This window comes from Sus scrofa, chromosome 5 (genome assembly GCF_054392235.1).
Source record: "Sus scrofa isolate SSC_HxYL_T2T_F1_AM1 chromosome 5, Sscrofa_HxYL_maternal_Yorkshire_Landrace_v2.0, whole genome shotgun sequence".
In the NCBI taxonomy this organism is placed as follows: Eukaryota; Metazoa; Chordata; class Mammalia; order Artiodactyla; family Suidae; genus Sus; species Sus scrofa.
In genome coordinates, this window is record NC_139387.1 from 18,973,065 (window position 1) to 18,988,863 (window position 15,799).

At 42.1% G+C, this 15,799-nt stretch overlaps 1 protein-coding gene across 8 annotated transcripts in view; it reads right to left on the reverse strand.

Moving 5' to 3' along the window:
* Positions 1-348: 348 nt before the first annotated feature.
* The window catches only part of TFCP2 (transcription factor CP2), a 63,640-nt gene continuing 48,189 nt past the window's right edge, over positions 349-15,799 (reverse strand). For 2 of the 8 annotated variants that reach the window (XM_021081711.2, XM_084955679.1), the window contains exons 5-15: positions 15,454-15,560; positions 13,892-14,044; positions 13,076-13,186; positions 12,448-12,536; positions 9,981-10,029; positions 9,536-9,629; positions 8,718-8,808; positions 6,488-6,612; positions 5,915-6,057; positions 2,486-2,537; positions 349-2,093 (exon numbers count right to left, since the gene is read on the reverse strand). In XM_021081711.2, coding sequence (XP_020937370.1) covers positions 2,056-2,093; positions 2,486-2,537; positions 5,915-6,057; positions 6,488-6,612; positions 8,718-8,808; positions 9,536-9,629; positions 9,981-10,029; positions 12,448-12,536; positions 13,076-13,186; positions 13,892-14,044; positions 15,454-15,560 — 1,052 coding nt within the window. In that variant the 3' untranslated portion in view covers positions 349-2,055. Of the gene's footprint in view, positions 2,094-2,485; positions 2,538-5,914; positions 6,058-6,373; positions 6,613-8,717; positions 8,809-9,535; positions 9,830-9,980; positions 10,030-12,447; positions 12,537-13,075; positions 13,187-13,891; positions 14,045-15,453; positions 15,561-15,799 lie in introns of all 8 variants that reach the window. The other 6 variants (XR_014803204.1, XR_002341152.2, XR_014803205.1 and 3 more) reach the window with 6 other exon arrangements.

Here is a 15,799-nt window from a genome sequence, read left to right on the forward strand (position 1 = left end):
TCCCCGGGCCTGCTCAGTGGGTGAAGGATCTGCCGTTGCCATGAGCTGTGGTGTAGGTCGCAGATATGGCTTGAGTCCCGAATTGCTGTGGCTGTGGTGTAGGCTGGCAGCTGCAGCTCCGATTTGACCCCTAACCTGGGAACTTCCATATGCCATAGGTGTGGCCCTAAAAAGCGAAAAAAAAAAAAAAAAAGTCCCCCCAAACTGGGACATCTGGTAATCACTCACTAAAAATGTATTTTGGCCTAATACGTCCAGTTGTCCGAGTCAATTTTAAAGAAGTCATTTGACTTAATTTTCCAAGTTCAAAATTTCAATCTGTTTCAAACCAAAAGAAATCAGACCATGTTGCAGGTTGATTTTAATGAACGAAAATCTCTGTATAAAAACATTTAAACTTTATCAAATGCTTTAAAAATACACACACACATAGATCCAAATCCAATACAAAACCTTTTGAACATCACCTTTTTTTCACCTCAGCATAATGTGTAAAGGATTTTTGGTTAAAACTTCACATGTGAAAAAAAGAAAACCCATAGTCTTACACATACACACACACAAGCGCACACAATCACAATGAGCAAGAACTAAAGTATATGCCAAGAGTGTGCATGGGACTGGGATGAATTTCATAAAGCTTATATAAAAGAATGCTACACGAGTAAAAGAACTTCCCATACCCAGAGAAGATGCAGAGAGGGGACGAAGAAAGCAGGGGTTAGTCTAACTCAATAAATAGTTTGAGAAGGTCATTCAAAGACAGTGAATGTGGGGAGTTACAGATAACCCCTAGTTTTTACCACTTCAAATTCTGTGAGTCTGATAACTGCTGATGCTTCAAGTGACTGTTTCCATTATCCGTAGGGTTGACTTATTCATCTGTATTTAGGTGTGGCTTATCCCTTTTGCTATTAATCCTTACTCAGGGTATGTCCTAGTCACCAGAAGAGTCACAGTGGGGGATGATGGCAGCACAGGGGACTGCAGGGGTGGAGGTCCTGGATGGCATTTAATGAGAGCCAGACTGCCTGGGTTTGCATTTCAGGGTCACGAGCTGCCTGTTACTCAGCCAGCACCTCAGCCACTCTGTGTCCCTATTTCCTCATCGTCAATTAGGCATCATTATTACCTACTTCATATAGGGCTATTAAGAGGATTTAAACAAGATAACCCATTTAAAGAATTTATCACATTGCCTGGCACAAGTAAATGTGCCATAAATGTGAACTAATACTATTAGTCATAGAATTACATGGGAATCAAAGAATCCTCTTCTATCTCCGTATTTCTCTACTCTGATAAAGTTTTTAAGAGGCCAATTGTGGCAAAAAGCCAGTATGTCTGATGCAAAAAAAAGACTGAGGATCTAGTCTTATGAATATAGATGCTCACTTTTATATTAGAAAAAAATTACGGAGTTCCCGTCGTGGCGCATCGGAAACGAATCTGACTAGGAACCATGAGGTTGTGGGTTCGATCCCTGGCCTTGCTCAGTGGGTTAAGGATCCAGCGTTGCCGTGAGCTGTGGTGTAGGTCACAGATGCAGCTCGGATCTGGCGTTGCTGTGTGGCTCTGGCCTAGGCCGGCGGCTACAGCTCCAATTGGATCCCTAGCCTGGGAACCTCCATGTGCCCCAGGTGCAGGCCTAAAAAGACAAAAGACAAAAAAAAAAAAAAAAAAAAAATTACATGGCTTCATACCACAAAATTTAACATTTTCCCATTAAGCATCATACAGTTCTTATCATCCTTATGCCCTACATACACCCTAAATGATACGGAGTTTCTACTGATATTCAACAATGGCGTCCAGAAGTTCTGACTAAGAAATAGTTGCAGAAATGCATGTTGGGCAGTTATCAAGTATGTGTCACAAGAGCTTGGGCCAACACGGATGGCTGGGATTCTGCCTCCAAGGCCTGGATTTTCACACACACAGTCAGATGGGTCACATTCCTGCAGCCCTTCGAATCTCCATTTGGGATCCCCTTCGAAAGGGGAGTTTCCAACAGGTGAAGGAAGCAGCAGCCACTGAGGTCGAAATGCCCCACATCTACTTCAGTATGATATGGTAGCTATCATTGGTTTCTGCTGTTAAAAAAAAAAAAAAAAAAAAAAGATTTTTAGTCACCTCTGAAACATAGCAGAAAAAACAAAATATGTGGTATGGTTCTTAAAGAAAAAAACGACTGGACAAAGGGTAGTATACTCATCACAGAATACTTGTAATAAACATGCATGATAACATGCCTCAGTTTCCTCATCTGCCCAGGCAAGGTGGACGAGGACGGCAGAGAGGCGTCAGTCACACTCTGTCTACTGGGATAATGACAAGCAGCCGATTCACACAGCGGAACAAGCTCTGATAATGCCACTCACACGCAGCAGTTAAAACTTTCCCTCTCTCATCAAAGAAGTAAAGTACTATTTAAAAAAAAGCTCAAATTCCTTTGAGAAAGGCATTTGGCTTACTACTGTATTACCTTTCATTGTGTCCAGAATAAAACAGGCTTCTTCCTGAAAATTCTGTATCATCTGAAAAAAAGCAAGAAATTTTGCTGGGTTTTAAAAATTTTGGCTTGGAGTTCCCTTCATGGTGCAGTGGTTAACGAATGTGACTAGGAACCATGAGGTTGCAGGTTCGGTCCCTGGCCTTGCTCAGTGGGTTAGGGATCTGGCCTTGCCATGAGCTGTGGTGTAGGTTGCAGACGTGGCTCAGATCCCATGTTGCTGTGGCTCTGGCGTAGGCCGGCAGCCACAGCTCCGATTCGATTCCTAGGAGACCGGGAACCTCCATGTGCCGCAGGAGCAGCCCTAGAAAAGGCAAAAAGACAAAAAGACAAAAAAAAAAAAAAAAAAATTTTTTTTTTTTGGCTTGCCGTATCTATTTTGCCTATGTGATTTTTTTGTTTTTTTTTTGTCTTTTTGCCATTTTCTTGGGCCACTCTCTCGGCATATGGAGGTTCCCAGGTTAGGGGTCTGTCTAATTGGAGCTGTAGCCACAGCCTACACCACAGCTCACGGCAACCCTGGATCCTCAACCCACTGAGCAAGGGCAGGGATCGAACCCGCAACCTCATGGTTCCTAGTCGGATTCGTTAACCACTGCACCACAACAAGAACTCCCCATGTGGTTTTTTATTACATTGAAGTGAACAATAATCGTTGTTTTATTTTCTCTGTTTAGTTTTTAAAAATTGGAGTTCTCCTGTGGTAGTGGGTTAGGGATCTGGCCTTGTCACTGCAGCAGCTTGGGCTGCCTCTGTGATGTGGGTTTGCAGCCCTGGCCCAGGAACTTCCACATGCTGTGGGCATGCCGCCTGCCCCCTGCCCCAAAAAAGACACACAAAAACATTCTTTTTAAGCTAAGCATTTTAAAATAGCAATCTTAAATTGGAGTATGCATTTTCTGGGCTAACTTCAGGACCTTCCAAGGGGCACACAGATACAGACAGGCCCATATGGAGAATTCAACTTCCATAGGTGTTCTTTCCTAAAACTGCCTAAGAACCTCTTCGGTTTTACTTTCCCACTTTCCCTTCCCAAACTCCATTTTCCCATTTTTATAAAATAAAGGCACGGATATTTCACCCTCCTGGAGTCCTATGAAGATGCACTGCCCTGGGGCATAAAAGCCCCCCAGGATGCAAATGTGAGTCCTAATGACTGGGGAGTAAAGTCTTGGGGAGTCACGTGGTTTCCAATTTTTGCCTTTCACCAGAATTGAAGAATGACCTAATCACAAATTGTCACATAACAGATGATTCAAAGTAATCTTTGCTAACATCACTGTGTAATTTTTGGCACATAATCCAAACATTGAAAAAGAAAAAAAAAAAAATACAGTGATGCTGTTATAGCAAAACTCCACCCCTTCCTGTCTCAATTTACATGAGTCAGGTTCCCCAGCACTTACATCCAGGGGAAAAAAACAGGATGGACTTGACCCTGAACTCTGTTTCATTCTAGCAATCAATAGGTGGTATTTATCTATAGGTGTGGGGAAGAGGGTAGAGAATCCCATCCATTTCATTCATAGATGTGCTTCTAATTTTCTGAAACTTCTTCTTCGTGTTTAATAATTACTTATCAAAACATATAATACATTTATGTTGTTTTAATCAATTGTATAATTATGGTGATAATTATTCAGAAGAAACAATTTTTCAATTTATACTGAAACAATTTTTTGTTTCAAAGAAATACGGTAGGATAATAAAAGACAGTCAAATACAAAAAAAGTTACATTAAGATGAAATTTTATGGGGTCAATGAATGAAAATAGGAGTTTAAGGAAACAAAGAAATGATATAAAAATTCTGTCTAAAAAGTACATTCAGAAGGAGTTCCCTGGAGTTCCTGTTGTGGTGCAGTGGTTAACGAATGTGACTAGGAACCATGAGGTTGCAGGTTCGATCCCTGGCCTTGTTCAGTGGGTTAAGGATCTGGCGTTGCTGTGAGCTGTGGTGTAGGTTGCAGACTTGGCTCAGATCCCGAGTTGCTGTGGCTCTGGCTGGCGTAGGCCGGCGGCTACAGCTCTGATTAGACCCCTAGCCTGGGAACCTCCATATGCCGCAGGAAGCAGTCCTAGAAAAGGCCAAAAAAAACCAAACCAAACCAAACCAAAAAAAAGGAGTTCCCTGATGGCCTAGCTGTTTAAGGATCCAGCGCTGTCACTGCTGTGGCTTATGTTTAGTCCCTGGCTTGGGAACTTTTGAATGCCACAGGCACAGCACCCCACCCCCAGCAAAAAGTAAATACATGATTTTTTTTTTTTGGTTTTTTTGCCATTTCTTGGGCCGCTCCCTCGGCATATGGAGGTTCCCAGGCTAGGGGTCTAATCGGAGCTATAGCTGCTGGCCTACGCCATAGCCACAGAAAAGCTGGATCTGAGCCGTGTCTTTGACCTACACCACAGCTCACTGCAACACCGGATCCTTAACCCACTGAGCGAGGCCAGGGATCGAACCCGCAACCTCATGGTTCCTAGTCAGATTCGTTAACCACTGCGCCACGACAGGAACTCCATGAATTTTTTTTTTAACAGATGACAGTAGTATTAAAGTTACTCTTATATTTAAGTTACATGGAATACAGTTAAAATAGTGAAATAACCATTTCATTTTTATTTTTTATTTTTTATTTTTTTTGTCTTTTGTTGTTGTTGTTGCTATTTCTTGGGCCACTCCCGCGGCATATGGAGGTTCCCAGGCTAGGGGTCCAATTGGAGCTGTAGCCACCAGCCTACGCCAGAGCCACAGCAACGCGGGATCCGAGCCACGTCTGCAACCTACACCACAGCTCACGGCAACGCCGGATCGTTAACCCACTGAGCAAGGGCAGGGACTGAACCCGCAACCTCATGGTTCCTAGTTGGATTCGTTAACCACTGCGCCACGACGGGAACTCCACCATTTCATTTTTAAATGTCATATAACAATGAGACTTCCGGTCATGGCTCAGTGGTAATTAACCTGACTAGTATCCATGAGGACACAGGTTCTATCCCTGGCCTTGCTCAGTGGGTTAAGGATCCCGAGTTGCAGTGGCTGTGGTGTAGGCCGGCAGCTATAGCTTCACTTTGATCCCTAGCCTGAGAACTTCTATATGCATCGGGTATAGCCCTAAAAAGCCAAAAAAAAAAAAAAAAAAAAAAAAAAACAAAAAGTCATATAAAAATGCCCACAAATGACATTTTTGCAACTATTTAAAGCTAAAAAAATTTAAGTCATCCTAAAAATGTGCAAAAAGACCACTTTTAAGAATTTTTTTAGGAGGTAAGTTAGCAACAATGTTTGCAAACCTCTTGTCTTAGAAAACCGACCACTCTGCCCCACAGAACAGTCCTTGCTCCTGTCATCTGCCCAGACAAATCACTGTCATCTGGTGATTGAGCTGTGCTGAAAACCCACCTCGTCACTGATGAGCACATGGATTCCTGTTGGCCCCTGCTTGTAGATCTGGCTGATCTGGCATGGGGAAATGCTGAAAAGCTGAGCGATTTTTTCCGTCAGTTCCACAGCTGTCAGTTCTTCTAGGTAGATGGCATGGTAAACTGCGGAAGGGAGAGAGCGATGGCACTCAGGACACAGTTCTCTGCTCTGAAAGGTAATCTGCTCACTGCGGAATGCCCACTTTTCTCAAGGACTCAGAGGAGAGACTTCCCAGACTCAAATCCCAGCCCAACCACCTGCGAGCTGTGTGACCTGGCAAGTTAACATCTCTAAGACTCCTTTTCTTCATCTAAATATTGGGAAGAGCAACAAATTCTACTGCAATGAGGAGACAACAGCTGTAAAACTTAAAACATGTAAAAGTGCTGAGAATGGTGCCTGGTATGTATTAGGAACTCAAGAAACTTTAGCAATTACCATTACTTCTAGCAAATGCTGAATCTGCTGTTTGATAAACTCCCATCACACATGCTCAAAAGTCATTTCTTCATCTTTCTTCACATCTGTCCTGGCCTGTCCAGAACGACCTACCGAAGAAAGTACCATTTGAGTCTCCATCCTCATGCTTCTGCTGCTGTTGCTGCTGCTGTTGCTGCTGCTCCCTCAATTGCAAGGATTCCTGACAAACATAAATGGTTAGCCTTGGGCGCACCATCCTAAGGAGGAAAAAAGGAAGGTGTTAGGCAAATTTTAAAGTTAGTCAAACATAAGTATGTTTTAAGTAAGAAACTATATGTCTACCTTAATACTCAAAGGCAGGAGATGAAAACTGGCAACGCAGCTCAGTTTCAAAGATGAAAACTTGGGCCAATGTGGCTCACTTGCTATGTTCTATTAGCTCCCCACTGGGGTGTGCGTGTGTGTGTGTGTGTGTGTGTGTGTGTGTGTGTGTGTGTAAGTGAATTCATTCCAATAGAAGACATCATTTAAACCATCATTTAAATCTTTGGCTCTCCTTGAAAATGGGCTCTGGCAATCCAAGGCCTTCCTTACAAGAAAAAACCCAGTCGGCTGTTCAACTTGCATGGGACATGCATTCTTCAGTACACTCCAGACTTGACTGTCCCTCATTTACATATGACCTCTGTATTATTTGAGTTTGTGACCTTTGATGTAAAGGTTAGAAATATGCAAAATGTGTGGGCCACCATCTTATGAGTCAGGTTCAAATATGCGCCTTTTGCTTAAGAGCACCAATACGGTACGCTAGAAAACCTCATTTCTCTCATTACCTTCATCTAAGCAGCTTTAGCCTTCTTTCCGTTCTTACTTCTTAGACAACCATATTCAATTACTTCTTTTTTTTTTTTTTTTGTCTTTTGTCTTTTTGTTGTTGTTGTTGCTATCTCTTGGGCCGCTTCCGTGGCATATGGAGGTTCCCAGGCTAGGGGTTGAATCGGAGCTGTAGCCACCGGCCTACGCCAGAGCCATAGCAACGCGGGATCCGAGCCACGTCTGTGACCTACACCACAGCTCACGGCAACGCCAGATCGTTAACCCACTGAGCAAGGGCAGGGACCGAACCCGCGACCTCATGGTTCCTAGTCGGATTCGTTAACCACTGCGCCACGACGGGAACTCCTCAATTACTTCTTGATCTAATCATCTTATTCCTTCCTCGTTCTAAATGCTCTATAGATAATAAATTCAAAGATGAAAGACCCATTCATTCATTTTCTCTCAGTAATCAACCCTTGAATACCATCTCTTTCCTTAAAAGTTTCCCACTTGATTCAGCATCTCTTATAATATACACAAACACTAACACCTGACAATCTGTGTCATTATTTAGTCACTGATTTGGTTGTGTGGCACTGAACCGTTGTTTTCTCCATCAGTAGTACTACTATCTATTTTAAATCCCAAACAGGGGCTAGAAATTACTCTGGATTACAAATAATACATGTGAGCAGAAACTTAAGCAATTCCTACCCAAACTTAAGAATGAGCTTTTCTCCGGTAAAACTGACTTGGGACCTTTGCAACCCAGGGTTCCTTCTGCATTGAACACTCTTCCCTCAAAGGACTCCCAAGCTTCCATCCTTCTCATAACTCAATTTAAATACCTGACTCCTCAGAGAGGTCTTTCCTGACCACATTCTGGTTATTCTCTAGGTCACAACCTTGTTTTTGCTTATTTGTTTGTTTTTGTTTTCCTTCAAAACACTTATCACTATTCAAAATACTTATTATTTATATCTTTATCTCTCTCCCCATCAGAAAGCTCATCAATGTACCTCCAAAGCCTAATGGCTCATAATAGGAACAGATCAATGAATATTTAATTGAATGAAAAAACTACCTGGAAATGAAAAATGGAATATCATGAGGAATTCCTTGGATCAAGTGTAGGAAAGGATGTTTTTCATCTTTATTTGGCATACAGCTGGCATTCAAAAAGAATGTTTTGACAAGATGTATTTTGGAATTCCCATTGTGGCTCAGAGGGTTAAAAACCCAACTAGTATCCATGAGGATGAAGGTTCAATCCCTGGCCCTGCTCAGTGAGTTAAGGATCCTGTGTTGCCACAAGCTGCGGTGTAGGTCACAGATGTTGCTCAGATCTAGCGTTGCTGTGGCTCTGGCATAGGCTGGTAGCTGCAGCTCCTATTTCACTCTTGGCCCTGGAACTTCCATATGCCAGAGGCGCAGCCCTAAAAAGACAAAAAGATGCATTTAGCTGTACAAAGAATATTGTGAAAAGTCCCTGAAACCAAATCCATTAGAACTCCAACCTGATGTTTTAACGCTAATTACATACCGGCCTTTTAATGCATTAAAAAGTCTGATTCCATCTGCAGGGCCACAGATTTGGATCACATCATCTCTAGTTAGTTTCAATAAATCTGCCCCTGGAATAAAAATAAGAAGGTGGGTGAGAAAGGCAAAGATTCTACTTGTTAATGACTTCTAAAATGGACTCTTTTACAAGGCACCGCATTGCTAGTCTGCTCCAGTCCATTATCTTTTGCATTGTAAATAAGGCCCTCATGACCTGGCCCCTGCATCCTCTTCCACCTCAATTCCCATTCAATTAACTCACCCGCTTAACCCTACGCTTTCATCATACTGATCATGTCTCATGAACAACCAGTTGTTCCTTCTGCCTGAAATATCCTTCCACTGTCTGAACAGACTTCTCCTCATTCCGCGAGATTCGCCTCATGCATCACACGTGCTCCCTAACTCCAGACCCTCTCCTTTGTGTACATTTATCTACTGCATCACAAGTATTTTTTTTACCTTTTCTCAGGATTTTATTTTGACTCGGGTTTTGATACTCAGTGATGACGGATTTTAACTATGACTTATCCATTCGTATATTCCTACATATCTGATACACACAAGGTGCTACATCAAGGTGGAATGTGCAGAGAAAGTCCAGTAAGGTCTTTCTTTTTGAGTATTTCACAGCCTAGTTGCAGCTGGTGAGAAAGTCTAAAGGGGTCAATGAAATTCACTGAATCAGAAAAAGAGAGAGTCCCACCACAAGAAACAACACAGGGATACCAGGAGGCCCTAGAATGTAAAGGACTCCTAAGCTAGGGCGGGAGGGGGTAAAGGGTAAGCAAATTCCACCTGAGAAGTTTGTAAAAAGCCTTGTGAAGGTGGAAAAACGGTTTCGATGCAACCACTGCTGAGCCTCCTGAGGTGTAGTTGTTGGCAAGAGGTTCTGAAAAAGGGAAAGCATTTTTTGGGTTAACTAAATAGACACCTCTTGAAAGGTCAATGTTACATTGTTAGGTAACAACAGCCAAATACACCCACACTCAGGCTGAGTTTCCTCAGAAGTTGTTTGGCAGTCTTCTTTCTCCAACCACACAAGATGTCCATGAAATTCCATCCTCATTTTCCCCACTAGACTGAAAGCACCTTAAATACAGCACAGTATCCCGTTCAATAAATTTCTTTTAGTGAATGAATGACTAATACTACCTAATAAATCGGGCATTTCTAATGAATCACACAGTCAACAAAGTATCATTAGACAGTGCAAATAACAGACATTTAACTTGAGACTTACATCTGTGACGGGTGGGGGCGGCTCTGGCTGGTGGTTCGGTGAACCATTTCTAAAGGAACATTTAAAAGGAAAGGATGAGTCCATGACACACTACGGTTGCCTCATTCTTCCTCCTCATCATTAGTCTTCAGCTAGATGTTTAAAGGAATCTGTCTACGTTCCAATTCTCACCCTGGGATCCAATACCTCTATTTTTTTTTTTTTTTCTGCTTTTTAGGGTAGCACCCATGGCATATGGAGGTTCCCAAGCTAGGGGTCCAATCGGAGCTACAACTGCTGGCCTACATCCTACATCATAACCACGGCAACGCAGGATCTGAGCCTCATCTGCAATCTATACCACAGCTCCGGTGCGCCACAATGGGAACTCCTAAGATTGTTTTTTATTACTGAAGAAACTGAAAAAATTAATAAAATTCCAGTAAGTTGGGGCTGATTAGATGAATTGTGGCATAAAAATATGTAACATAAGTTTATGAGAATATAAATGAAAAACATCAGAATGTAAAAGCAATCAATATATGACTACTGTATGAAATATATAAATATACAAATACAGGAAAAATAGTAGAATAAAATGTATACAATGAAATGCGATCATATATAGTTTTATAATAAAATAGTTCCAAAAATGAGCACTAACTTTTGATCCAAGGGCTATCAACACACCCTGATTTTTCCCTATACTTCCTTTTGCTCTATAGATTGTTGCTCTTCCCTAATGTTTACTTTTTTTATGGGCGAAAAATTTGATCCCAGTAATGAACTAAATCACACAAAAAGAAGAGACAATTTTCAAACTTCTTTTTTTGGTCATGCCCACGGCATTAGGAAGTTCTGGGGCCAGGGATCCCAACACAACAGGGATCCTAAGCCACAACAGCAAGCTGAGCCACAGGAGTGATACCACCAGATCCCTAACCTGCTGAGCCACCAGAGAACTCCAATTTTACGATTCTCTCCCTCCCTCTTTTTTTTTTTTTTTTTTTTCTTTTTAAGGCTGCGCCTATGGCATATGGAAGTTCTCAGGCTAGGGGTTGAATTGAAGTTTCAGCTGCCAGCCTAGACCCCAGCCACAGCAATGCAGGATCCAAGCCAAGTCTGTAACCGACAACGCAGCTTGTGGCAATGCCAGATATTTAACCCACTGAGCAAGGACAGGGATCAAACCCACATCCTCATGGACACTATGTCAGGTTCTTAACCCACTGAGCACAACAAGGACTTCCAATTCTACCCTAGTTATCTATTGCTTCTATAATTTCTACCTTTTTTTTTTTTTTTTAGGGCCGCACAGAATATGGAGGTTCCCAGGCTAAGGGGTGAATGGGAGCTGTAGCTGCTGGCCTACACTACAGCCACAGCAACACTGGATCTGAGCCATGTCTGAGACCTACACCACAGCCCACGGCAATGTCATATCCTTAGCCCACGGAGTGAGGCCAGAGATCGAACCTGTGTCCTCATGGCTCCTAGTCAGATTCGTTAACCACTGAGCCACGACGGGAACTCTACCTATTTTTATTCTTAACTAAATACTTAACTAAATACTTTCAGAAGTAGGATGAACATAGAGTCTGTATAGAATACGTGTTAAATGATGGGACTATAAGACAACTTTATTTTTTTGACTACGCCCACAGACTGTAGAAATTCCTGGGCCAGGGATCGAACACATGCCATGGTTGTAACCAGAGCCACAGCAGTGACAATGCCAGATCCTTACCCACTGAGACACAAGGGAATTCTAAGACAACTTTTGTAAACTGAAGCAAGGCATATCTGTACCAGCTTTCCATTATCTCCGATGGCAAAAGGCAATAATAAGGCAAGACTAAATGCATCCCATAGATAATTTGAAAAAAAATCACCTTAGCTCTCATTCTCATCCTCTTCCTTCAATTATCGAAGATTCATAACAATTAGGAATCATTCTTAGTAAGTAACCAAACAGATTTGGTTTTCATTTTTATTATTTTTCATTTTTATTTTTTGGCTACATTGGAGATGTGTAGAAGTTCCCGGGCCAGGGATCAAACCCACGCCACAGCAGCGACCTAAGCCACTGCAGTGACAAGCTGCTGTGCCACAAGAGAACTCCCAAACAGATTTTAGTGTTTATACAACTATTTCAACTCCCAGTGACACTCTCTGGTGAAAGTATGATCAGGAAGTAAAATAACCCTAAGATAAGCTATAAGAGGGAGAAGTGAAAACCCAGAAAATCGGTCCCTGGATCCCTAAATGCTAACCATAAATGCTATCTTCTAACAGGGAGAACGAAAGCTACAAAAAACACTCTTTTTAGTCTCCGCTGAAGATAATCCAAACCTCAGTTAATACATAAATCCATCAAAGACTGACCAAATAAAAGGACTTATTGACTTGGAAAAATTTTGTTGATGGAGAGATAATGAAAGAATACATAATTAGGACAAACACAAGCCAATTTCATTCCGCAACTTACCCTTCTCCAAGAGGAAAACTGCTGTGGGAACTGTTGAACCCAGGTGATGGGGAATTATTGACATACGTGATCTCGGGCCATGGAGAACACTACAAACAAAGGACAACTTAAACACAGAAGGGACAATGGACTAAAGAGTTCCCCCAAAACACTGTTACGCGAATGTCACATCTTTTTGTGCGTGTGTGTGTGTGTGTGTCTTTTTTGCCATTTCTTGGGCTGCTCCTGCGGCATATGAAGGTTCCCAGGCTAGGGGTCTAACTGGAGCTGTAGCCACCAGCTTATGCCAGAGCCACAGCAACCCGGAATCTGAGCCACGTCTGCGACCTATACCACGGCTCACGGCAACGCTGGATCCTTAACCCATTGAGCAAGGGCAGGGATCGAACCCGAAACCTCATGGTTCCTAGTCGGATTCATTAACCACTGCACCACAGCGGGAACTCCTGAATGTCACATCTTTACTCATGAGGCTTAATTCCTCAGAGGCCCTCGCAACTAAGAGGGAAAGTTTTGATCATGCTGATGGGACTCTTTTTTTTTTAATTGGAAATATAATTGACATATATAACACGGTATTCATTTTAGGCATACGACATAATGATGCACTAGTTAGAAATCCTTTTACCTCTGTGAGTATCGTCGTCTCATAGGACGGTTGGTATTTCTCCTTCTCGTGAGGTGTTCGTTTCTCCATTTTTTCCCTGTCTGTTTTTTGCTTTCTATCTGCACCTTTGGGCTGAAACGAGAAATGCTTTGCTTTAAACTTACCTACACACCATTCGACTCAACAATATTACTTCTACAAACTTAAAAAAGTCACACATGAAACAAAAAAGGTATGTACAATGAGGTAAAAAGACAAGATCTATCATCACATCTAAGTCTGAAAATAGGAAATTTTAAATGTTTGATGGAGTTGAAATAGAATAAGAAATCTACAGCTACGGACATGGAAAAAAATCTCTAAAGCATATGATGAACTGAAAACAGTAAGCCTCAAAATAATTCATACAATACAACCCCATTTATGTCTCGAAGAAAACATGTCTATCTATGTACATGTGCATATAAGAGCACAAAAGGGAACTGGGAGGATATGCAGAAGATAACTGACGGTGGGTCCCTCTGGAGAGAGGCTGGGGAGTGAGGCTCAGAGTGCTGACGGGGGACGGCAGTGTCATGCTCTGAGTACTGCTCTACTGATGAATCTGCTGCCATGAGGATGTACTTATCCACACGATCCCTTTTCCAAGGTCCCCTTCTCCCATGACCATCCCTATTTAAATTTCCTTCCCAGGCGTCTCAGTAATAATTCAACAATGCTAACTTAACCTGAGCTTTCATAGTTTTTGAAAAGAGACAAGTTGACTTTCTGACTTGGTGCCAAAGGAAAGACGAGGGAAGAAGTTCCAAGTGCCAGCACCGTGCCCAGGAATAATACCTTGAAGACTTTGATCTGGCAGCTGGCTGAGTGCAGGTGTTCAGTGTACTCCCCGTTCTCATTCTCCTTGAAGGTGTCGATTTGTACTCGAAATGGCACGCCCTTCTCTCCACCGTGTTTCCTCATAGTAAACTCTGTGCTAATACAATGCACCTGAAAAGAATACAACGTCCAGCCAGGTTTCAGTACTGTGAGCTAGCCAAACCAGGCAGCAACATCCCCGGGGCAACTACCAAGAGCAAAACCTTTAAAAAGTGTTATGGACCTTAAAAAAAAGTCATCAACCTTTAAAAAAAAAAAACCTTTTACTCTCTTTTTCATCATGAAGAATTTGCACTCTCATAAGGAAATGAGGAAAAAAATGATTTACAAATGCAAACAAAGTCAATGTACAGATGTAATGCTAACAAAAGCTACTACAAGGAATTAAATTCATTAACAGTTTCATAAAAGAGTTGACATAGAAGGTTATGTTTCCGCTCGGTGGGTTAAGGATCTGGTGTTGCCATGAGCTACAGTGTAGGTTGCAGATGTAGCTTGGATCTGGTGTTGCTGTGGCTGTGGTGTAGGCCAGGAGCGGCAGTTCCGCTGTGACCCCTAGCCTGGGAACTTCCATATGCTGCAGGTGCGGTCCTAAAAAAAAAAAAAAAAAGCGTTTACGTGGAGTTCCCTCAGTGGTGCAGTGGGTTAAGAATCTGACTGCAGAGGTTCCCACCATGGCTCAGCAGAAACAACCCAACTAGTATCCATGAGGATGCAGGTTTGATCCCTGGCGCTGCTCAGTGCCTTAAGGATCCATCGTTGCTGCAAGTTGTGGTGCAGGCTCAGATCTGGTGTTGCTGTGGCTGTGACGTAGGCTGGCAGCTGCAGCTCCGATTCAACCCCTAGCCTGGGAATTTCAATACTCAACACCTGCGGCCCTTTAAAAAAAAAAAAAAAATCCAATGGCAGCAACTCAGATTGCTGCAGAGGTTGAGAGTTCAATCCCCAGCCTGGCACAGTGAGTTAAAGGATCTAATGTTGCTGCAGCAGTGGCTCAGATTCAATCCCTGGCCTGGGAAAGTCCATATGCCACAGGCGCAGCCATTAAAAAAAAAAGGGTTTACTTAACATTGACTCTTTGTTGGGAAGCACTCAATAAACTACTGGCTCTCATTATTACAGATAGTGTTTTCAAGGAATCTACCCAAAGGGCATAATCAGATATGCACATTAAATTTTAAGTATAAAGATGCACAAAATAACTTCTTGGATAATAATGAAAATTAGGACAATCTTAATGCTAAATAGTTGTTAGGTAAGTACATCCGAAGAATAAAATATTATGCAGCCATTAGCAAGTATTTTTGATAGAAACAAACAAATAAATTGGGGGATTTAGAAGAAGCAGTTCAGAAACTCCTCATTGCTTTCAGGCACACATTGAGAAGCCTGCACTTGTTGAGAAGTTTACAGGCTGCAATCCTGTAAAGACACCAAATTCAACATGTTTTATCCTTTACGAAACAAACTGGTAGCAAGAGAAGCTCTTCAAAACTAGAATCCCATCTGCAATGTCTTACCTGAATAAACACAGATGTCCTCTTTGCAGGGTCCCAGAGGAATTCCACTGTATTTAGTTGGTTGGGATTAGCCCTAGGGTCGATTATACCCACAGACATTGGGATATCTGAGAAAACAAATGGGAATCATTGAACAATTCTGAGCGCTACTAGATTTAAATAAAGCACTGATTCTTATCTTATTGGTTCCTAGGTACCAAGATTTTTGGGTACCATATCCTAAACCTCTTATTGCCAATATAAAGGGTGATATTAGAGCCAAAACTGACTTAGGTACTTTCCTTCTGGGTATCTTTTTCTGCTTTAAATTTTTTTTTTTCCTCTTTGGGCCGCACCTGTGGCATTT